Raw genomic sequence first — 25414 nt, 5'->3', positions numbered from 1 at the left:
TTGGCTTCTAATTGAGCAACTGTGTTGAATAATAATAATAATAATTCTTTACATTTATATAGCGCTTTTCTCACTATTCAAAGCGCTTAGAAATTGCAGGTTAAGGGCCTTGCTCAAGGGCCCAACAAAGCAGAGTCCCTTTTGGCATTTTATGGGATTCGAACCGGCAACCTTCTGATTGCCAGTGCCTATCCCTCGCCTAAATAAAAGCAAATTCGAAATTTTTTGAAATAAAAACCTTGCAGCCCCTGCAGCCTTCCATGACCAACTTGGCTAACCCCTGCCTAAGATAACTAACAAGTTCAGGATATAACTTAATACTGCCATTTATTTTTTACAGGCAGATTACAAAATGAAGAGGTGATGGGAAATGAAGTGAAAACATAAGGTTGGAAGTCCAATGGCCACACCACCAAGCTACATTCCCCACAATGAGAAATAGATAGATAGATAGATAGATAGATAGATAGATAGATAGATAGATAGATAGATAGATAGATAGATAGATAGATAGATAGATAGATAGATAGATAGATAGATAGATAGATAGATAGATAGATAGATAGATAGATAGATAGATAGATAGATAGATAGATAGATAGATAGATAGATCCTCTTTGGACCAAAGCAAAAACTTTAAAATTTAATTTAGGACCTTAAATTTGAAATCCATGGCCAAGATATTCAGTTACCTAACAAATGGTTAAACTTGTATCTTGGTTCGCCCAAAAACCTGCATGCAGTGGTTCAGTGAAAGAGGTCGTGAAACTGTGCAGAAGCGTCATTGTGTTCGAGACGTTATAAAATGATAAAGTACCAGCACAACGGTCAACATAAATCCCAATTCTGCTGCAGAGGGGGCCAGCTACTTCTGTCATCTCGGTCTGGTGACATACAGAAGGACTGGAATCAGAGCAGAACAAGCACCAGGACTTGTTGTTCCCTCCAATGATACACTCACTGTTCCCCCCCCTCCTACTAAGGCTTTTATAAGCGACTCCGATCACAATGGGATTACCACTCCGTTCCACCTCCCAGTAACAGCGAGTCCTGGACAGATCCTCCCGGCAGAGGACTTGAGGCACACTGTCAAATCTGTCAGGATGATCGGGATAGTGGGACGTTCTGTCCTTCCCCATCACTTTTCTGTTTCCATCCGATATTGAGAGGTGTTCATTTACTGTATCAGGATCCAGTGTGAGCTGACAGGAATCTGAAAGGGGAAAAATGTGGAGAAACAATGAGAAAAGAAAACACGGAAGAAAGTCATGGGATTAACCTTAGATCTTCAAATGAGGGTCTGCTTGGAATTCCAAGAGCTAAACTTAAAAGAAGTGCTGAGGCAGCCTTCTGCTGTTAGGCACCTCAAATCTAGAATAGCTTACTGATAGAAATTCGCCAGGCTAATATGGTGGAGCACTTTAAAAAGTTGCTAAAAACTCATTATTTTAACATGGCTTTCTCATAGCTATATTTAAGTGTAACCCTAATATTTGTGGCGGGCGGCTGGGGACTGTGCCCAGCCGGGACGTCGAGAAGGACCAGGAGAGGGACTATGACTCCCCCGAACCACGAGAGGGCAGCCGCCCTGGTTTGTCTGGAGGCCACAGGAATTGGGCATGGAAGATCAACCCTATAGGGGCCCGTGGCCACAACCAGGGGGTGTCCTGAACACTGCAAAGCCCTGGATGTCAGCACTTCCGCCACACCTAGAGGTGCTGGCGGAAGTATTACCAGGGACATCCGGAATGCTTCCTGGTGCTCATGCGGCACAAGTGCCACAGGAAGCTCGTCAGAGGGCACCTGGAGCATGTCCGGGTGGACATAAAAGGGGTGGCTCCCTCCAGTCATCAGCTGGAGTCGGGAGGAAGAGGACAGAGCTTGGTGGAGAGGAGTGGAGGCGGTGCAGGACCATTGGAGGACCCATGAAGAGGGTATTTGGTGCAGGGACACTGTGTGATGTGTGGAGAAACTGTAAATAAATGTGTGCTTTTAGGAACCATCGGTGTGTGCCTGTCTGTGTTCTGGGGCTGATCTTCCACATATTCTGTATATGTATTTAATTATTGTTTTTATCATGGCTCCACAATCCGTACTAAACCATACTCTTCTCTGTTGTTCTTTATCCGTTTTTCTGTGGTGGCGATCTGTGCCACTGCCACATGATCAGGGAACTGTGCTGTCCCAACATCGATGGATTGAAGGCCAGAGGTCCACATGACCATTATCATCAAATTCTTCCAAACCATGAAGTCTGATTGAGATCATTTATGTTTGGTAGAATGCCTATCGGGGACTGGGTCATCTTGTGGCCTTGGAACCCCTGCAGATTTTGTTTTTTTTTTTCTCCAGCCCTCTGGAGTTTTTTTTCCTGGACCTTACTTTATTCTTTGTTACTTATTATTGCCTAATCTTATTTTTCTTTCTTCATTTTGTAAAGCACTTTGAGCTACATCATTTGTATGAAGACATGCTATAGAAATAAATGTTGTTGTTGTTGTGCTAGAAAGAACTCAACAACATTCAGCATTTAAAGTAACTGGAAATATTCAGGTTTATTTTTGTTGCTAATTTCGTTAGTTGAATGTTTATTTTTGAAGATTCAGAAAATATCATGAGAGACAGAAACAATGACGACGTTCTCAGACCTAATTAATGGTCACATCCCAACAGCAAGGCAGGGAGAAACTGTAGATGGCAGAATAGTCCATTGCAGAACTTCAGTCACACACACATACAGTGGGTTCACAAAAAATTCACACCATTTTTGTCTCATTTTATTATGTTGCAACCTTCCGGTAAAATTATTTTGTTCCCTCACAGTAAGGAATACTCGATATCCCAGAATGACAATGCGAAAACGGGATTTTAGAATTTTTATTTGCAAATGTATTAAACTGAAATATCACATTGACACAAATATTCTGACTCTTTCCGATGAAACGTGACATGTGGCTCAGGTGCTTCCCATTCGTTTGATCGGCACTGAGATGACATCCACCTGTGGTCACTTCAGGTGATTGGACGTGATTAGGAAAAGCACACACCTATCTACAGAAGGTCCCCCAGGTGACAATGTCTATCTGAGCAAAAAACCAGGTCATGAGCTCGAAAGACTTGCCTGTAGAGCTTAGAGACCGCATTGCAGGTCAAAGGAATGGCAACATGTGGGGATGGCAACCGAAAATTTTCTGCAGCATCAAAGGTTCCCAAGAGTGGCCTCCATCTTTCTTAAATGAAAGGAGTTTGGAACATCCACAACTCGTCTAAGAGCTGGCCTCCCAGCCAAACAGAGCAAATGAAGGTGTTAAAGAGGTGTCCAAGAACTCAAAGGTCATCTAACTGATCTCCAGTGAAACTGTGAAAATGGGAAAAAACGTCTAGAGGGACAACCATCACCACAATGCTCCACCAATCTGGGCTTTAGGGCATAGTGGCCAGACTGAAGGCTCCCCTCAGTTTGCAAAAATGAGAAACACGATTCATTGGTCTGATGAAACCAAAGTAACCAATTACTGTATGCAAAAATAACTGTTTGGCCTCATTTCTAACATCACATCTAGAGGAAACCAGGCACCTCTCATCACCTGTGCAATGCCATTCCAGCATTGAAGTATGGTGGTGGAAGTGTCATGCTGTGGGGTTGTTTTTTGTTTTTCTTTTCAGTGGCAGGGACTAGGAGGAAAAGCTGAATGGAGCAACGTAAAGAGGAACTACCAGAAACTTTGAGAAGGACAACCATCGCTGCAGCACTCCACTAATTTGGGTTTTAGGACAGTTACCAGACAGAAGCCACCCGTCAGTGCAATACACATGGAATCCCACTTGGAGTTTGCAAAAAGTTAACCTAAAAGATTCTCAGACTGTCAGAAACAAAATTCTCTGGTCTGATGAAACCAATACTAGCGTCATGTTTGGAGGAAACCAGGCACTGCCATTACCTGTGCCATACCATGTGAATTACAATTTCTATTGTTGCATATCCTGTTCCATTATACCTGGGCAATGCCGACTATCATTTTGATAAAATGACAAAAAAATTACTTACACTGTAAAAAGTCCTCTCTGTTTCTTGGTTGTGGTGGTATCAGGAAGAACACTGGAAGATCTGAATGAAAAAAGAGAGTGTGAGCCGCAGTAAGAAAAGTTCACTGAAAAAAATTAACTACTGGAGGATGTTCAATTTATGTATTTAATTGAAGTTAATTGAATTTAAAATAGTTATGTTTGCTAGCATTACTTAACTTTTTTGTAGTTACATGAAATTAAATGTGTTAGATGTTACTCTTACACAATTAATTTGTGTTTAAACAAAGACATCAGAATATTTACGTTTAGCAGAAGCACAATCCGCCTCACTGACTGTTGTCATTACTCACTTATTTTACGATAACCTTACTCAAAATTAACACTTTTCCAGTCCTCAAAGCATGGCATTCCAATTTTTTCTCTACACAGTTAAATTAAGTTGATTTAACACCACGGTTTTCAAACTTTTTTGAACAAGTACCACTCCGCGAGGACCAGTAAACTGAAGTACCACTGTCAATGAATCGTTAATTTACGCCCGTGTTGTTTTGAAGTAAAAGTCACTATAATCACTATATTGACTATAATTATGACATTAAAGTGCCTAATAAAAGCCGGCTTGGAGTCTTCCACACATTTACAGTAGTATACTTATACTATATATGATTATATGCAACATATTGACATTCTAGCAACATCAATTCGTGGAAAATAAAGGACCACACGAGTACCACCTGGCATGACTTGAAGTACCACCAGTGGTACGCTTACCACAGTTTGAAAACCGTGGATTTAACATAAAATACCGTATATACTCAAATATAAGTCGGGTCTTGAAACCCAAAAAATCGATCATAAAATCAGACCCCGACTTACACGTTCGTTCAAAAATACGACACTTCATTTTTTTTTTTTTTTACATCTTCTTTCCTCCTCCAACCTCCCATCAGTTTCTCAGACACATCGAATTTTGTTGCAACAGCGCAGTTACCAATTTATTTTGCTACTTCAACGTTTAATTTAAAACCAGCTTCATATTTTCTTCTGATCGAACGCTCCTTCGTAGATAAGAGATGCTTTTACGATAAAGGTGTATGACGGTGTGAGATACACAAACCAAAAAACAGTGCAAAGGTCGCATCAGAATAGTTTGGGTATTAGCGTGTGGTCATGTAGGCACAATAGAGAGAGAGAGAAAGGTTAGGAGCACGCACTGATACAGCGCATTGCTGCACCCACGTAGAAAAAAAAGGCTGTGTGCCCCGTGGTTACTCTCTCAGGTGGACGTTAGCATATCGTAATCACTTGGACCAATAGCGTGAGTTTTCTGCATTCGACTCACACGACGACATTATGAAATACCATAAATTAAACAGTAAAATCAAGTCCCGACTTATCTGCGGGAGAACTTATCCGCAAGCATATACGGTAATTGAGTTTTATGTAAATGATTGCCCTAGATTTGCATAAAGTAGGGTATTTTGCATAAAGAACCACCTCCTTTTGTTCTGAAGGAGCCCCACACCTTTGTATACTTGGAAAGAAAGTTAAAAGACTTTAAGTAAATTGATTTTTTCCCAAATATGGAATTATGGAAGCTTTTTTTGGATGCATGTTGCCCACCCTACATCAAAAAGCTTCTTTTTCTTTGTTTCCAATACAACAATATAATTAATGTTAAAACTACATGAAAAACGCAACTTACTTTCTGTGGTAAAAAGTGAACCACTACATGCTTAACCAACCATTTGTGTTCAATGCGCTTATTAAATAGCAATACTGTCCACAATTTTCATTCATATGTAGTGAAATATAATTTAGGTAGCAAACAGAATACGAATCCTCAGCTGCAGATGGAATTTAAGTTTAATGAAAGGGATTCAGCTACTGTAATTCTACACAAAGATGTTCATTTAGTTTACCTTAACTATGTTATGTTTTCTGAACACAAAATCAATGCATCAACTTTAAAAGAATATTTCATTAACTAATTGTGTGAAACCACCGTCCATACCTGAATTAAGTTTGTTAAACAAATCTGTTTTTTGAGTGTTGTACTGGGAGCTGCTGTCATATTGCTAGCTATGTCTGCCCCTCCTCTTTATTTAATAAGCCGATGGCCCACCTGTATTGTCAACACGTAAGAATGTCCATTTGCCAATCTGCTCCAGGCGCTCCTTGAGATGGGAGAGCTCCTCCCTCAGGTCAACAGAGGAGACCTCGGTGCACACGTCAATATGGGGAGGGTCTTCTTCATCCGGGAGGACATACGGGGATGTGAAGTTCTACATGTGGAAAGAAGAAAGAAAGCTAACTAGAAAAATTTGCGTGTCAACTTAAAAAAATTCTGACATTTATAAATAAAATATGTCCATCAGTATGTTCCCAATATAATTCTACACCCTTTGACTGATATGGACCAAATTTTACATAGTTGCTCTCTGGTACCATACGGACAAAATGGACCACTCTGGAACCCAAACTTTGAACCAGGGTTTTTTTTTCCTGTGTGCTACAATTTGCACACCAGTGCCACCTGCTGGCCCTAAGCGAGTGAAACATCTGAAGAGACTGCAGATTAGCAGACCAAAACAACCAGGGCTTACTTAACATTACTGAAAGACATGGACAAATGTGTTCAATAGACTCCAGCTATGGACATTCAGAGCTCCACTCTGTTGAGGACTCTGTCGTCTTACATTACTCATGAGTGATATGCCGGGTTACACTATGGTTTAGATTAAGAACTCTCAAGTCGAGTCAATTAGGTGACAAAAAACTGCAATCCAATTGGCTGTCCAGTAGAGCTACTGAATCGCGAAGCTGTGGAGGTTGTTGTGGCAGAAACACTCTGCTCAAAGAAGGCACTCAGAGACCTCAGGATGTGCAGGCAGAATCAAGCTTTATTGTGTGATGTACACACGGTCTCAGTTCAATGAAATGAGCGTCCAGCAATGGGACCGTCTTACTTTTATTTACAGTTCTTATCAAAAGCTGACCTCACTCAACTCATACATCTGATTCCCAACTTCCCGTTGCCACGGTCCTGCCTCTAATTAGTTCCACCAATATTTCCGAGCCTAATGAGCGTAGCACTCTGTCTTATCCATCCTGGCCACCTGGCAGGCCTTGAACCCGTCCAGTTCCTGCCACCGTTATCTATGGTCCTCAGCTCCCATTCACCATCTGGAAAAAAGGGGTTTGGGTTCTGCCTGTCAGCCTCTCTCTACATACCTGACCTTGACTCACGAAATATCAATGGTTTCCAGCTTGCTAAGAAAAATTAAAAATACACAGGCACAGGCCTTTTTGTGATTTAACACTTGCTATACTAACGTGCACTTGGATATAATGCTTATTTTCATGTATGCTCATGATTCTCTTTGAATATGAGCAAATCATCAACTTTAAGAATATACTTTTCTATAAGGTCTGCAGCTGGACCCATCTCAATTTGTTGGTGCCCCTCAATTAAAAAAGAAGAACCCACAATTGGCCCTGAAATAACTTGAAACTGACAAAAGTAATTGGCACCCATTGTTGTTTATTCGGGCGGCACGGTGGCGCAGTGGTGGCACTGCTGCTTCACAGTATGGAGACCCGGGTACGCTTCCCAGGTCCTCCCTGCATGGAGTTTGCATGTTCTTCCCGTGTCTGCGTGGGTGTCCTCCCACAGTCCAAAGACATGCAGGTTAGGTGCAATGGCGATCCTAAATTATGTGAGTGTGCCCTGCGGTTTGTCTCCTACCTTGCGCCCTTTGTTGGCTGGGATTGGCTCCAGCAGACCCCCGTGACCCTATGTTAGGATATAGTGGGTTGGATAACGGATGGATGGATGGACACTATTGCCAGAATCCCATGAAGCAAACTAATGCTGCAGAAGTTTGGTAATTTTGGGTAAACGAAGCTACAATGTTTCGTCAGAAAACTGTATGCTTATCCCATACTGTAAATGGCTCTTTCAGTCTCTTCTAGCAATGAGCCTATTCCAAAACACACACAATGACTTCACACTGTGTTGCAGATATAGCTAAGAATGTTCTATTTCACATTAACTACAGGGGGTAAAAGATTATACCATAATCTATAGCAATGAAAGAAAACTATATTCTATTCAAATTAAGTAAGCACTAATATGAGATTAATTTAAGGCATTAACTTTCGAAGATTGGCTCTTACACTTCCGGCCCCTAACTGTTTATGCAGGAGCAGAGACAATTACTATATTTTACTTCAATAAAAGCCATAAATTATACCTGTACTCTAACTAACTAGTAATTTAAGTAGTAACTTCAATTTCAATGAACTGTAAGGGGACCAACACATTTGTTCTGCGGTGCCTCATCTGTCTACTGGGATATACAAAGGAGCAGCATGTGGTTTAGCAGGGGAGTGTTGGGTGAGGCCTGATCGCGAGTGGACGTGCAGCGCAACACAAAGGAGAAGCAAGGGGTTGTTGTTTACCTCCTGCTTTTCTTTATTTAAGAACTATGAACAGTCCACCTTGATTTAAAAGGACAAGTCAGACATGACAGGATTTGTGGTTACAACCCAGCAAGGAGTCACCACAAGTCTGGAATCCAATTGGACCTGAAAAGAACAAATTCTCGACTCACAAGAGCAGAGACATTAATAGAGAGGCAGTGTGGATGATGGATGGGACAGCAGCAATAACAACAGGATCACCATTTCAAAAACACGTAAACCTTTGCTTCCTATCCTTTCCCCGTTCTACAAATATACAAGGGCTAATGAATATGATAATGTCCTTCAGGCCATCTACAAAAAGGCCTTATTACCTGGAGAAAATGAATGGAGTCCTCCGACTCTGACAGCTGTACAAGATGTTCATCTCGTCTCTTCAACTCCATGATCTCGGTCTGTAGTTGCCTCATGGGCCCTTCCACCTTCTCCACTTCTGTCCTCTCCATGTCTTTTATCAGCTGTACCACTTTCCTGCGGGTCTCATTAATGCTATTGATCAGCACAGTAAAGGCCCTCTCAGTTTCTTGTAACTCTCTTTCTGCAGAGGCCTAAATGAGAGACAAAGAAGTTGGAATTTCATTATCAGCTCATGTACTTTCTTACCATCTGCAGTACATTTCTACATTTTAAGAGTAAACTCTATTAACGGATTTAATGAAGGAGAATGTTTCTAGCCTGGACAGTTCTAAAGCATCTTTGATGGCTTTTGGATGTCATCCAGTTCCATGATGCCTCTGCCAAATATCTCAATTCACTAAAAAATGTAATTTTCTAAGGCTGTAAGCTTATTACTTCTCTGACTCACCACATATTAGCTGTGCAATGTGGCTTATCCATTCATCTATAGAAACACACCCATCCTAGTCATGAGGGGCCTAGTCTGTCCCACAAGTATGGCTGTATGATTTCTGAAATGTACAGAACACCAACAGAATCACAGAACAGCCACATAAAAACTAACTGACAGATGGAAACTGGAAAATGCCAAAAATTTCAACCTTTGGGAGAGATTTTGATTAATCTGTCCATGAACCGATAACATGTTCATCTTGAATATTCTTTCAGTTAATTTTTTTATAAAAACCTTGCTGTGACTCTGTGTGTGTGTTTCTATACATCATAGCACACCAGGCATCCATAACCTGCAACATTAGGAAAGGTGTGTGGGTTAGCCAGCTACAAAATTCAGTGAACAGCAAATATATTCAAAGTGATTTTCATAAATCAGGGCAACAGCTTTTCTGGATCCTCTCTACACTGTGCCTCAAATGAGGGTCTCTCCTTCTGTGGAGATTACTGGAAGGGTGCAGAGATAGCAACCCCGTCATGTCAGCTCAGTTGGCTGTGAGAGCAGCTTCAGCAAATAATAGATAGATAGACACTTCACCTGGACAAGAAATAGCAAAGCGAGTCACAATCGTGTGCTGCAATGAGATAGAAACAAGCCAGATGAGCACGGCTCCAAGTTACAACTGATTAAGGGCATTCAGACACGAGGACTTTTAGTTAAGTGAATTGTGCATGAAAAACTATTTACCACCTTACAGTTTTCACACTTTATTGGTATACATGCAAGAAAAAAATCTCACTGTACTGTACACTTGACACTATTGTCCCTCAAACCTATAAAATACAGCATAAGGAGGAAGAGGAAAAGGAGTATTGTCACTTGTACAGTGAACTTGCATGTCCGATTAGCGTTGTAATGTGTATGGAGTATAGTGAAATTTTTACTTCCACACCCGTACCAACACGCAGCTGTATTGTCTCCAACACTCTAAGAGACTGTAAGGTTTTTAGATAAAGGACCAGGAGACGAGATGTAATCAAAGTTCATTAACCAGAATTCAAACCTATAGCGCTAACCAAAAATCAATGTTGAAACATCAAAAGAAGTCTTTATACCACAAACACAGATAAAAGAATCGTTCATCAAAAATTCACAGTTGTATCCTAACCTTAGATTATACACAAGTGTTCATACTGATCTTTATAAGATCGAACCGATGATGTCATACACTTCAGAGCCCCAGGGAATTCTGGGAAACACCACAAATGGTAACTACCAATGCAAAACAAAATGGCATCACCTCATAATGTGAGCAATTTTCAGGGTTTTTGGGATGTCTTCAACAACAATATGTCAAAAATGAATTCCTTGATTGTAAAAACCGTTGTGCAGAGGCATACATTTTCACAAACACTTGAGGAACGTACATAAAAAATTACAGAGAAACACCAAACTTGATAGGAGCTATTTGCCACGATAAACAGTAATAGAGATACCTTCATCTCATTAATAATATTAGATGTAATAACAGATAAAAGCACAAACTATCAGGCAAATGTCCACTTTGGCTTAATCTTACCTTAATCCGATTCACAGTTTGTCTCAGTTCCCCAACATTCCCCTGTCTTTGCTGGATTCTGTTCCTGATGTTAGTCCTTGCTGCTTCCAGTTCAGTCTGGGTGGGAATACAAAATGGAGGAAGAGAATGGATTAGATTTAGGTTCAATCCCCACTACCATGTTTTCATTTAAAAATGCAGTCTCCATTTTTGTCTTTCACTAACTCTAACTCTGGGTTAACACACTCACTAACTCTGGGTTTTAAACCCACAGATTTTTTGAAAATTCTACAGAGCCGTTAACCTCTAAAAAATCAGGCTCAGAGATGTAATATGGATGGGCCAAAGTGCGCTTTTTTGAAAATGCTGACTCTACTCGCACTCTGTTTGGTTGGTGTGTATTATGCAGTCTTTTCCCTGATTGGATCCTACTTAATATAATGTCTCCATTCCCTGATTGGTCACCCATCTTGGAAGGAAAACACATTCTAGCGTAGCGGACAAACAGGAGTTGTTTTCCACGACGCTTGTTGTGTTGCTTACCCGTATGCATCTAAATTGCATTTTGTAGAGTTTAAATCCTGCATAAATGTGTAAAGGCCAAATAATTTACCATTCGCTACAGTTTTGTGATAAATCCTGTGGCTGGCGGTGTTAACGTCCCTTAAAGGATTTTTCTGCAAATGTGTGCATGCCCAGTGTAGGTGAATGTCTGCATCATATGTTTTTGCCGTTTAAGTGTGGACAAAGATAATGTGAAAATGCTGGTTTGGTTGATTAGGTATCCTAAATAAGTGACTGTGTGTTCTACAGTGCCTTATAAAAAGTTTTCACTCCCTGGGATGTTTTTTTCCAACTTAAATCTGAACAATATATTCGATCTCTTTTCGCTATTCGGTTATTTCACTGAGTAATAATTTCTGTTTGTTTGCGCTAATGCGATCTGTACTATCCTTTTTTGAGACTTTCGAATTTTTGTACTTCCATTATCTCTAACCTGCTCTGCATGTGTACCGTGCCAACATTTTTGGAATCTTTTAATTCTCGCGGATACGCCTCTTCATTGCCTGATGGCAACACGAATTACACGATCTACAAGTCTCTGACTTAAAATTTAAATCCAAACAATACATTCGATCTCTTTTCGCTGTTCCGTTATTTCACTGAGTAATAATTTCCGTTTGTTTGAGCTAATGTGATCTTTACTATCCTTTTTCTGAGACTTTTGAATTTTCGTACTTCCATTATCTCTAACCTGCTCTGCATGTGTATCGCGCCAACGTTTTTGAATTCTTTACGACGTTCTACTTTGTCATCTACTCTGTCCCCGGGCATGGTTAAATCTCTCGTCACGCGGGCGTTTAAGTGTCTCTCCAAGGAAAATCACATCTCGTCCCCTTCCAAGATTTTTTTTTATAATAGAGAGATACAACATGAAGGGTGGAGTGGTGGCTCTGAAGCTAAGGATCTGGTAGGTTGCCAGTTTGAATCCCCATTACTGCTTAAAGAGATCCTACTCTGCTGGGCCCTTGAGCAAGGCCCTTTACCTTCAATTGCTCCAGGGGTGCTGTACAATGGCTGACCCTGTGCTCTGACCCCAAGGGGTTTGTAAAAACTAACAAAATCCTAATACAAGAAATTGTATAAGGTGAAATAAAGAGCAAAATAAAAAACATTGAGTCACAGGGGAGTTAACTTGGGTCTTTGACACTAAATGGCAGGAAACAAGTCTTTAATATCAAACTGAAAATGGATCTCTGCAAAGTTACAAATATAAAACACAAAAGAATTGATTCAATAAGTATTCACCCCCCTTCAAGTCTGCATTTTGTCAATGCACCTTTGTCAAGAGCAAAACTTAAAAAAAGTGGTGAGGCGGCCTTCTGCTGTTATGCACCTAAAATCTGGAATAGCCTGCCAGTAGGAATTCGCCAGGCTAATACAGTGGAGCACTTTAAAAAAACTGTTTTTTAAAAAACTGCTGAAAACACATTACTTTAACATGGCCTTCTCATAACTTCACTGTAATTTAATCCTGATACTCTGTATATCTAATTCATTATAATAACTATTCATTCAAAATCTGTACTAACCCCTACTCTCTCTTCTGTTTCCTTTTCCGGTGTCCTGTTGGTGGTGGCGTGCGCCACCACCATCTACCCAAAGCACCATGATGTTCCAACAATGATGGATGGATTAAAAGCCAGAAGTCTGTATGACCATCAGCATCAAGTGACTCCGTGAAAAGCCCGAACTACAAAGAGGACTATTTCATTTATGTTAGGTAGAATGCCCAGAGGGGACTGGGTGGTCTCATGGCCTGGAACCCCTACAGATTTTATTTTTTTCTCCAGCCTTCTGGAGTTTTTTTTGTTTTTTCTGTCCACCCTGGCCATCGGACCTTACTCCTTTCTATGTTAATTAATGTTGTCTTATTTTAATTTCTTATTTTGTCTTTTATTTTTCTTCTCTTCATTATGTAAAGCACTTTGAGCTACTTTTTGTATGAAAATGTGCTATATAAATAAATGTTGTTGTTGTTGTTGTTGTTGTCAGCCATTGTGGCCTTGAGTCTGTGTTCTCAGGTCTCAATCAGCTTTGCACATCAGCCCACTGTCACTTCTCCACATTCTTCTTTGTAAGTCTGCTCAAGCTCTGTCAGGTTGCGTGGTGATGATCAATGAACAACCTTGTTCAAGTCCAGCCACATGGCCTGCTACTGTTTAACATCACCACAGCACGATGCTGCCATCAGTGTGCTTCATGGTGAGGATGGTGTGCGGTGTTTAGCTTCTGATGAACATGGTGTTCAGTCTCATGGTTAAGCATCTTGTGACGTGTGACTCCTTGCCTTGCACCCCAAAGCAGGAGGCCAAGTCTCAGTGCTTTAGCAAAACCAGATTTATTCAGCTTGAAACAGGAACAGCATGGTTATTTATTGTAGCGGGATCTACCACTCTCCTATACACAGACACGACAATCAGGCAGAGTCGTGGTCAGGTTAGTGGCCAAGTAATATTGTTCCCTGTATTTATAATGTTCCTTGCATCACCCATCAATAACAGGCACTAACAGTGCGACGGCGGTTTGGCTCGGATTTGCTTTCTCTGCAGCGCTGGGAGCCTGCAGTTGCCCTGGCAATGGATAGACTGTCTTCCACAGATGTGGCGATCGCACTTCGGGATGCTCTTCGGCGTGTCGTCCTGTTGGGGACGGGAGTTTAGAAACCATACAATCTCAAATTTGGACCATAGAACCTTCTTCCAGCTGATTTCGGAGTCTCCCATGTATCTTCTGGTAAACTCTAGCCGAGATGTCATGTGTACGTTTTTTAAAATGTGGCTTTCTCTTGGACACTCTCCCATAAAGTTACAAAAGGTGAAGCACCCAAGCACCAGTTATCACCTATGGAAAAACCTGGTGTGTCACATCTTTCAGGTTTTCGGCAAATTGAGAAAATGATGTCGCCCCTGTAATTAACGATCTGTAGATTTCATTTTTCCTGAGCTTCACATGCACAATAGTGTTTTTTTCATGAATCAATAACACCTGCCATTTAAATTGCACAGTCGCAGCATTTGAATCACGTGATCGTAATCCGACGTTTTCATTGGTAGGCGGTCTTTCCTCATTGATCAGTGGAGTTGCTAAGTTTTTGTCTTGTAGTATGTAAAATATTGCGTACATACTGGCTTCTTCCATGGTGCTATGACCAGAATGAAGACATAGTTGGCCATCACCACTACCTTATAACATCAGGAATGCCTTAGTAACTCCAAAAATTTTAAAAAACTCAATTTTGAAAAAAAAATGGAACTTACTAGATTTTTCCATGGCATGTGAGAGTTGTTGTCTGCACAGTCTCTCCAATCTCAGCCACTGTAGCTTGTAACGTCTTCAGAGTTCTCATAGGTCTCTTGATGGCCTTCTAACAAACTCTACCAAGTGTTTTTTTTTAACAGTGGCTTTCCATCTCCCATAAAGTTGCAACTGGTGAAGTACCCGGTCAACAGTTATCATTGTCGGCACAGTCGCTCCAATCTCATCCACTTTAGCTTGAAACCCCTTCAGAGTTCTCATAGCTCTTTTGATGGCCACCCTCATGAGCGGTCTTCTTTTGCAGTCACTCAGTTTTTGGAGATGGCCTGCACTAGCAGATTTCCAGCTCTGTTATACTCTTTCCATTTCCTAACAACTGATTTTAGGGAGGGATATTCGGTGACTTGGATATTTTCTTGTCTCCATCCCCTGACTTCAGCTTTTCAATCGCCTTTTCACAGAGTTGCTTGCTCTTTTGTCTTCATTGTGTAGGTTAGGCCACCATAGTGACTTACCACAAGATGGACCTTCCAGATACAAAATTTCATTGACATTATAAGCAATTGAAACCCCAGACAGCTCATCTCCATTGAAATAATCAGTGACTTCTAAAAAGAATCAGCTGCACCAGTGATGGTTTATGTGTGTCATATTAAACTTATGCAATCAGTTATTTTGTGATTTAAATTTGTAATTAATTTTGACCACTTCTCCCTTTCACTTATTTTCTGCTGATCAAAGTTGGAAAAGCCAGATTAGCTCTACTGTGATTCAATGTCGTATAACAATAAAATGTGAAAGCTTCCAGGGGGTTGAATACTTTTTATAGGCACTGAATGTCGAGTCTGCACAATGTTTTCTTCAGGTACTTTGGTTTTCCTTCCACAATTTTAGGATTTTACATTAGTGAGTATGTACACTACTGTGCCGTGACATGAACTCCACTTTCACTTAGACCCCGGTTCCTAGCTTGTTGCCCAAGTTGGATTAAGATGATTCAGTAATGAATGAATTTTATTTTCATGTTCCTTCAGGATGGCACACCCTAGCAATGCAAGCAGCTCACGTTCTCCCATAATATGCCATCTCAGCCTGTCATTACATGCTTGGAATGTACCCGGCAATAGTTGTACATACTAACAAACATCTGCAACAAAACTGGATGCACTGACATCACTAAATGTGATGATTAAGATGCAAAGTATAAGCAAAATAGGAAATAAAATTAATTTTACATAAACCAGCTTATACAATAGTAAATACAGAAGATAATGTAAGAACCTGACACTAACCATCTTATTAAGAATTGGCTTCTGCTTTTGGAAAAAGTCCAAATGCAAACCTACAAACCACTGAAATTGGAATTTCTACCAGTCAAGCTGTAGGAAGTAAATCCTCAAACTGGTGAAAAGGATTTTAGGAGAAAACTCGACCCCTTTAATCCACAAAACACACTTTAGCCCCTCTTGCTATGACACATTAATTAGTTGCCCCAAGAAAATGCTGCATTTTTGCAATATGAAATGTCGAAGTTTAATGCGGACGCAAGGCTCATGAAGGCCATAAATTATTTATGTCTTTAGTGCAGTGAAGGAAATTCGATGAGATGAGATTAGATAAACTTTATTAATCTCATGGGGAAATTGAGATGCATACAGTAGAAGAATCATAAAAAAACAAAAATGCAGACTCACAGGACACATAATACACCCAATCAATCAATCGGTAAGTAATAAATAAATAAAAATAAACTTAACAAGTACATTGGGTTGAAGCACTGAATTGCCTGAGAGCAGTGGGCAGTAAACACCTTCAGAGGTGCTTCTTAGTACACCTGTATGTACTGTAACCAGCAGGGGGCAGGACTGAGCCCCAAACCCCAGACCCAATAATTTCCATCATGGGTTCAAATAATGGAATTTTTAATCCAACAAGCATAAAAAAATGAAACCCAGCCCCAAACCATACAAACAATCAAGTTTTTCTTCTCCTTCCACCTCCAGTTGAGTGTTGCCTGCTGCCTCCTGACTCCAAGGTAAGGCTGCTGGTTCCTTTTATGCTGGACCCAAACAGCTGCTGGTATGACTTCTGTGGAGTACTTCCAGGTTGTTTGAAAACCAGGGTATTCCTTCCCCAACAGCGCCCCCTTGTGGCACCCAGGGACCCTGACAAGGCTGAAATTCTGGACTCCAGTTCCCATGAAGCCCTGTGGGTGTCCAAGCTGGTACGCTTCTAGCAGACCATGGCCACCTAACATATGGGGGATGGAACTGCTTCTGCTTGTCCATCCCCTGCATCTTCCATTTTATCTCAAAGTCATGCCATCATCCAGCCAGGATGCCCGTCTATCCTCCATGACACTCACAGTATCCAGTAGGTAAATACAGAATGTTTGTATGCAACGTCTCAAAGAATACCTACAAGGAGACGTAACTACGTACTTTACGTGACTTTATGTGCAGAGAAGGAGCTCCACTAGTGATCCATATTACTAACCGAAGGTTGTAAACCGGATGCACGGGCGCAGTCACCGGAAGGCACAGATGCAGGTACACGGCCATGGCCATGGACACAGAAGGATACATAGTACGCAGGCACCTACAGAGATACATAGTGTGCAGGCGCCTACAGCGCGCGTCTGATACACTGCAAGCGAAGGAGCCACGGCTCAAAAATGAAAGAGCTCAACCAACGGAAATAAGAAATACAGCAACAAGCCCATAGCCAACGACACAGCCACAGAAAAAAAAACACAAGAGGATTCTGCGCCACGCCCCAGAGTCAAACCGGAGAGACTATGGAATCCCCAAAAGTCCACACCACACTACACAGCCACAGAAAAAACTTCTCAACCATAACTAACGACACAGACAGTACGGAACCCTAAAGGTCCACACTACACAGCATAGTCAACCCCGAGATAGTACGGACAGTGCAGGCACCTACAACGCACTTCTACAACACCGCAAGCCCCAAAGATCCGGACTCCACAACATATGTGAATCACATTACAGTGATACAATATTAACAGTACAACCACAGAAAACACACACACAACACCAGAGGGATAATAAGAATAAACGAACGCTCCATATTAAACGGACGGAATTCCCAAACGTCCAAACTACACAGTATATGTGAAGCCCATTACAGTGATACATTATTAACAGTACAACCACAGAAAACACAGACACGAGACCAGATGGATAATAAGCGAATTCTGACACACCGCAAGCGAAGGAGCCACGGCTCAAAAACGAAAGAGCTCAACTAACGGAAATAAGAAATTTTAACAGTAAGTGCAATTATCCATATTACTAACAGCAAACAACGTATAACTAATGGAGTCATGGTCACGGCTCCAAAACAACACAGCTCGACTAACGGAGCTACAAAAACGAGCCCGCATGGATAAAAACAATGAATGCAGGCGCCTACAGCGCACGTCTGAAACAGCGCAAGCAAAAAAGTCTCGGCTCCAAAACGAAAGAGCTCGACTAACGGACATACAAAAACGAGCCCGCATGGATAAAATCAATGAATGTAGGTGCCTACGACGCGCGTCTGAAACAGCGGAAACAAAGCAGGCACAGTTTCAAAACGACAGAGATCGAAATTTTAACAGTAAGTGCAATTATCCATATTACTAACAGTAAACAAGGCATAACTAATGGAGTCAAGGTCACGGCTCCAAAACGAAACAGCTCGACTAACCGAGCTACAAAAACGAGCCTGCATGGATAAAAACAATGAATGCAGGCGCCTACAGCGCGCGTCTGTAAGTGCAATTATCCAGCAGCAAGCAAAAAAGTCTCGGCTCCAAAAACGAAACAGCTCGAATAACCGAAACGAGCCTGCATGGATAAAAACAATGAAATGCAGGCGCCTACAGCGCGCGTCTGAAACAGCGCAACAAAAAACAAAACGAGCCCGCATGGATAAAATCAATGTACGTAGGCACCTACAACACGCGTCTGAAACAGAGGAAACAAAGCAGGCACGGCTTCAAAACGAAAGAGATCGACTAACGGAGATACAAAAACGAGCCCGCATGGATAAAAGCAATCAACGCAGGCGCCTACAATGCGCGTCTGACAATGTTGATTCTGAAGACGAGAATGATCATCTTAATTTCCCCTTAGAATATTTAAACACCATTAACCCGGCCGGATTACCACAACACAGTCTTAACCTTAAAGTTGGGACAATAGTCATGCTATTAAGAAACCTTAATACTAAACAAGGTTTATGCAACGGTACATGGTTAGTCGTGAACACCATGACAGAACATGTTATTGAAGCAAAAATACTTACAGGATCGCATACTAACAATACTGTTTTGATTCCCAGGGTTGACCTTACAAGTTCTGACCTGGCATTACCTTTTAAACTTAAACGACGCCAATTTCCCATTAAAGCTGCATTTGCCATGACAATCAACAAATCCCAAGGACAGACCATGTACAGAGTGGGCATTTACCTTTCTGCGCCTGTATTTGGACATAGATAACTTTATGTAGCCTTCTCAAGAGTTCGTTGTTCATGTGACGTTAAAGTTAGGATTATAAATACTCCATACCAAGGAACACTCATTCCAGGACAACACGCCATCTTTACTACAAATGTTGTGTATAAAGAAATATTCGAATAAATCTTTGTAATGTGCCATGCTATGGGTTCTTTACTTCCTATGTACGTCATCTACACCTTTACACTCCAATATATCTCATACATAGATCTGCGCAAACTCAAAGACATTCTATACTTACATAACAATTAAACTGCTACTGTCATTTACATATATTAAATAGACCTACAGATATCGTGACAGTGAACATGATGTATATGTAACAATTACCAAGAAAGAAAATAATCTCTTTAAAATGTATTTCGGGTTACCCAAAACAAGGGGTTGACGAGCGAAGTGAGCAGGGGGCAGAGCCCCCAAGTATAAAAGCTAAACAAGATCTGTGATAAAGATATTGACCTCACTCCACCTGTGAAATACGGAAAAAGTCAGGCTGGAAAACATCACAATAGCTGTACATTGCATTCCTTATTAAAGTGAGTGTAGTTATGCTCTACTTACTTAAGCAATCACCTCCCTAATAACCAGGCATTATTACTGGCTGCTTACTGTGTAACCATAGTAACAGTATAAATAAGGTGACCTACTCTTTCTTATTCTGCACCTGGCTGTCTATTTCCCTGTTGCATTGCATGAGCTACAAAGTAAACACACAGGAATAATGAGCAGGGAGACTGCTGTTAGACAGGTAAATGAATAACTAAAACTGCAGAAAGAGCCACCTAATGAAATGAGTGTCAAGTATGCAATGAGAAAAGAAGGAAAATAAAAAGATGGACCTGATTGGTTAATTAGATCCACAGTCCAGGTTTAATTGATGGATGTGACTTGAGCAGTTATGATTGGGGGCTGCTGTGCCTAACAATGAGTAACATCCCGTCCACGACTTACTTTCACTTTATTCATGTTTGCTCCATACTCCCTGGATGTTTCTGGGAGCCTCCTGAACTGGGAATAGTCTATAACATACTCAAAGATGAGCCAGGCATACACAGTCAGCAAGGGGTTTAATTAAAAACCAAACAAAAGTGTCCAAAGGGCACAATCTTCAATCAATAAATAAATAATCCATACAATCAAAGTGAAAATCCGTGAGTTAAAATTACATAAATAGTCCAACAATAAAACACAGAATAAAACCATGCAGTATTTTAAGATTGAGAAGCATTTATCTGTGGCACCTCTTCATGATAGCCACCTTTTTCTACCCTCACAAATGTATGCATTTTTTAATGTCCGGAAAACATTTGTGATTAAATCACTTAGAGATCTGTACATAGACACCGTCTTCACATCCTATGAACAATTACACTCCAAATTTAACTTTCCAGCAACACATTTCTTTCACTACCTCCAAATTAGAAACTTTTGTTAAATAAAACCTGCCTGACTTTCCTCACCTCTCACCTACTTCTACTTTGGAAGAAATATTAATTAGTCTTGAGGACTCAGACAGCATTTCTGCAACATATAAAAACATTTTAAGGTCCCTCCCTTTCAAAGATCTCAGAGTACAGTGGGAAAAGGATCTCTCACTCAACATTTCAGAAAAGGAATGGAAGGCAGCAATGCACAGAATTCACTCGAGCTCCATATGTGCAAAGTAATAATAATAATTTAATAATTTTTTTTTTTTTTAATAATAATAATAATTTTTTGCATTTATATAGCGCTTTTCTCACTACTCAAAGCGCTCAGCAATTGCAGGTTAAGGCCCTTGCTTAAGGGCCCAACAGAGCAGAGTCCCTATTGGCATTGATGGGATTCGAACCGGCAACCTTCCGATTGCCAGTGCAGATCTCTAGCCTCAGAGCCACCACTCCATATATACAATATCTATACAATTATTCAACTTAAAATCATCTATCAAGCACATCTGTCTTGTTTAAAATTGTCCAAAATGTTTCCAGGGCAAGATCCAACCTGCGAACGTTGCAATCGAGCTCCAGCCTCACTGGGCCATGTGTTTTGGGCCGGCACCAAATTAACATCATCTTGGACCAAAATCTTTAAATGCCTATCAGATAGCCTTGGTGTCACAATCCCACCTAACCCATTAACAGCTGTGTTTGGTGGACCCCCAGATGGGCTTAAAGTAGAGAAGGACAAACAAACTGCGATTGCCTTTACCACACTATTGGCACTTAGACTTATCTCGCTCAATTAGAAGAATCCCAACTCTCCTGTTCTAAGTCAGTGGGTAACTGATGTTATATATTATTTAAAATTGGAAAAAAATCACATTCACATTAGAGAATCTGTACAAAACTTTTTCAAAACCTGGCAGGAGCTAATCAATAACATTTTAGAATAAGCATTTAAATTGAGGAAGCAGGTTCTCTCCCCTCTTTTACTCCATTTATCTCTATTAATTTATCTATTCATTTGTCTTTACTAGCATAAAGTTTTACACTGCTGGCCTACCTCTCTTTCTCAGGTGTGGGGGTTGATTTATTTCGAACCTTTTTCTTTTTTCTTTTTTTTGTAAAACTCGAGTTATGTGTATGGAGTGTTATTTGATTTTAAAAACTTCAATAAAATTAAAATATATATATAAAAAAAATGCAGCCAACGGGTTCTTTCTCTTCTTCCATTCTTTTCACTGATCCCAACGCAACTTCCTCTCTCCTGTCTCCTCAGCTCACCCAATGGTTTGCTCAGTCGGCAGAGACACCAGCAACTGTGGTCCTCACCCCAGTCTTGGCAGCTTTCATTGGCGTCTGCCAAACAGCTCAGAGATAGCTGTCCTCCCATCTTCCCTCACGCTCACCTGACGTCCTATAGATCCTTAAGGAGCACTACGCCATCATCATACCCGCTCCTCCACTAAATCAGTGGGTAACGATCCACCCCAGAGAGCAGATCGTTTACTCTTCTGCAGGACTAAATGACCGCTCCCTTTCAAGTTGGCTCTAAGGCCCTGATACTGCGCTCACTCATGATTCTGTTCCTCTCTCATTTCGTCCCTCTCACACCTTGAGTTTCTTTTAAAACTCTGTTGGACACAGGTGTGGCAATCATGGCTCCAGTGCTAATGAGGGAATGGGTCAATCCCACACATGTGCACATGGATGGAGGAACATTCACCTGCACATCTCATCAAAGCATGATGCTGCCATCACCACCATGCCTCCTGGTGGGGATGGTGTGCAGGGTTCAAATATGGCATTTAGTCTCCTGGTCAAAAAAGCTCATAGAAGGCCACAGAAACCTTCTTCTAGCTGATTTCAACAGCAACCAGTAGCTTTCTCTTGACACATAAAGCTTTAACTGGTAAAGCATCTGAGGAACAGGTATTGCATACCCAGTCTCTCCAATCTCATCCACTGTAGCTTGTAACTTCTTAGAGCTCTCAGAGGTCTCTTGATGGCCTCCCCCACTAGTTTTCTTCTTCACTCAGCTTTGGTAGATGCAGATTTGCATCTGTGCCATACTCTTTCCATTTCTTCACAACTGATTTTACTGGACTTCAATACATACTCAGTGACGTTGATATTTTCTCATCTCCATCTCCTGACTTGTGATTTTCAATCACCTTTACATGAACCATGTAAATTAATCACCTTCCATGTAATTAAATTGTAATTGTAATTCAACCATGTAATTCAATCACTTTTGTAATTCAACCATGTAATTAAATCACCTTTATATGGCCAGAATGTCAATCACCTTTACATGAACCATGTAATTTAATCACTTTCCATGTAATTGAATTGTAATTGTAATTCAACCATGTAATTCAATCACCTCTGTAATTCAACCATGTAATTCAATCACCTTTATATGGCCAGAATCCCAATCACCTTTCCATATCAGAACCTTTACATGGTCACCTACGGTCAGAAAATGGATGCAAAGTTGGGTGATCTTTTACCTATTTTAAAGTATGTCAGGTCAGAAAAGGTTGAATTATTTTTGACCTATTTTTACTTTTTGCAAATACCATATATGCTGAGACAGTCCTCCATTAACTCTGTAATAGCAGAATGCCCAGCTTCATTAAGAACACCAGTTAGTCTGGCATACCCTGACTAGAGCTGCTGATTAGCTGTGCATACCGCACCTCTGTCTGTCAGTCATTTGTACAGAAATATAAGTATGGCAGTAATTATGACCCGCTACTAACTTTCTTCTTTTGATTTCTCTTCTCGGTATCCTCCTGTGGCATCTGGTGCAAACTATTTTCACACCCTTGGAAGATTCCTCTGAGCTACTGGAAGTGAATGGAAAGATTCTTTCATCAGACTGGATGGCCCACCACTGACTCTAGTGTAGAATGCCCAGAAGGGGTTGGGCGGTCACTTGGTCGAGGTCTTCAGGACTCTGACTGTGGCTGACGTTTGTCTGTTATAACTGACTGAGGACCTCCAAGATGTTTATTTTCTCTGGAGGTGCTGCTGACTGGCATTTCTGCTTTCCCCCCTCCATTGTCAGCTAGCCATAGTTCAGTGATGAATTTATAGACCGATACTGCTGGATTCCATTTACTGTATGTTAATCAGTTTCAAGCTATTTTGCTTTCCTGTCTGTTTAAACAAACATGTGTCTTTATGTGTGTTCATTATGTAATCAATAATTTGTAAGAACATTAGAAACATTGCAATGACAACAGGCCATTCAGCTCAAGAAGCTTATCCTAAATAACATCAAGTCGAGATTTGAAGGTCCCTAAACTTTTGGATTTCACTACACTACTTGGTCAATCTTTTCCCTATGTAGATAGATATTTTATGTGAAGAAAAACTCACTAACATTTCTGCAATATCTGCCCTTAACAAGTTTCCATCCAAGTCCATGTATCCTTTTCAAGTAATGGGTGGGATCCACTGTACTAACTTCCTTCATAATTAATCACATCCCCTCTTAATTTAAAGGTTCATCTCCTTCAGTCTCTCCTCATAGCTCACCACACTGTCCCAGAATCAGCATAGTCGCTCTCCTCCAGACTTTCTCTAGTGCTGCCCTGTCTCTTTTATAATATAGAGGCCAAAACTGCACACAGCACTCCAGGAGAGGCCTCACTAGTGCATTACAAAGCTTCAGCATAACCTCCATTGACTTGAATTCCACACATCCTGACATATAAATCTGTATTTCCATTAAAAACAAGAATTGATCACAGCACTTTACGTCTGCACTCATTGAAGAGCGCCACACAAAACTGAACTGAATTGGAACCTGGAAACTGGATCTGTGAGGCATGAGCACTGATCACTGTACCACCATGCTACCCTTCATACTCCATCAATTCACCATTTATCTAAATCAGGGTAACGGAGAGGAAGTGCAACCTGTGTGTGCGAGGCAGGAGCAAACTCTAAAGGGTACACCAGATCACTGTAAAGAACACACACATTTAAAATTATTATAAATGCATGGAGCAATGGATAAATAAGACATGTACAGAATGGCTTGCTGCTCTCCACGCAAAAGGTAGAAGTTTACTTCTAAAGAAATGAAGCTTTAGAATTTGAGCACTTAATCATTTTGTTAAAGCAAGTCTCTCACCTGTCTTTCTGCCCCCTCTCATGGCCCTAGTGTTCAGGCACTGGAGAGGCAAACACACAGTTTAAAAATCCTTATTTTAACACTGGGTATAATTTTCCCAGCCTTCATGCCCCATTAAAAGGTTATACAGAGAACATGACACGGCCAACAGAGCTGGAGGCTTCTGGCACCTGCCATAAGGAGATTTCACATACTACAGAAAGCAATATTTATATAGACAAGAAATTACATCAGCAGTATAATGGAAGGTGGGAAAAAAATGCTGAATAAGAAAAAGATGAAGGTTGCTATAAATATTTAATACATTATATTACTGAGGGATACCTATTACTTTGCTGCGATGGGCTGGCGCCCTGCCCGTGGTTTGTTTCCTGCCTTGCAGCCTGTGCTGGCTGGGATTGGCTCCAGCAGACCCATGTGACCCTGTCTTAGGATATAGCAGGTTGGAAGATGACTGACTGACTGACCTATTACTTTGTACATCATCTGCCTCTACCCCACTGGTTGTTAATGTAAAAACTATACTGGTAAGTAACACTCACATTTTAGTAAAAAAAAAAAGATTAGAGAATAGCTTATCCCTTTTCATCCCTTTAATCTTTCATTTAAAAGCACACTGGCTGTGATACCTGTCTAG

The 25414-nt window shown here is 40.8% G+C and overlaps 1 protein-coding gene across 2 annotated transcripts in view; it reads right to left on the bottom strand.

The window, feature by feature from the left end:
• Positions 1-554: 554 nt before the first annotated feature.
• Positions 555-25414, bottom strand: part of LOC127529833 (tripartite motif-containing protein 16-like) — a 38782-nt gene continuing 13922 nt past the window's right edge. Inside the window, exons 2-6 of one of the 2 annotated variants that reach the window (XM_051934791.1) lie at positions 10884-10979; positions 8829-9062; positions 6155-6314; positions 4049-4108; positions 555-1213 (exon numbers count right to left, since the gene is read on the bottom strand). In XM_051934791.1, coding sequence (XP_051790751.1) covers positions 693-1213; positions 4049-4108; positions 6155-6314; positions 8829-9062; positions 10884-10979 — 1071 coding nt within the window. In that variant the 3' untranslated portion in view covers positions 555-692. The remainder of the gene's footprint in view (positions 1214-4048; positions 4109-6154; positions 6315-8828; positions 9063-10883; positions 10980-25414) is intronic. The other variant, XM_051934790.1, reaches the window with a different exon arrangement.

The sequence above is a fragment of the Erpetoichthys calabaricus genome, chromosome 12 (genome assembly GCF_900747795.2).
Source record: "Erpetoichthys calabaricus chromosome 12, fErpCal1.3, whole genome shotgun sequence".
Lineage (NCBI taxonomy): Eukaryota > Metazoa > Chordata > Cladistia > Polypteriformes > Polypteridae > Erpetoichthys > Erpetoichthys calabaricus.
Note: the sequence above shows the minus strand (reverse complement) of the source record. Positions and strands in the feature narration are given on the sequence as shown.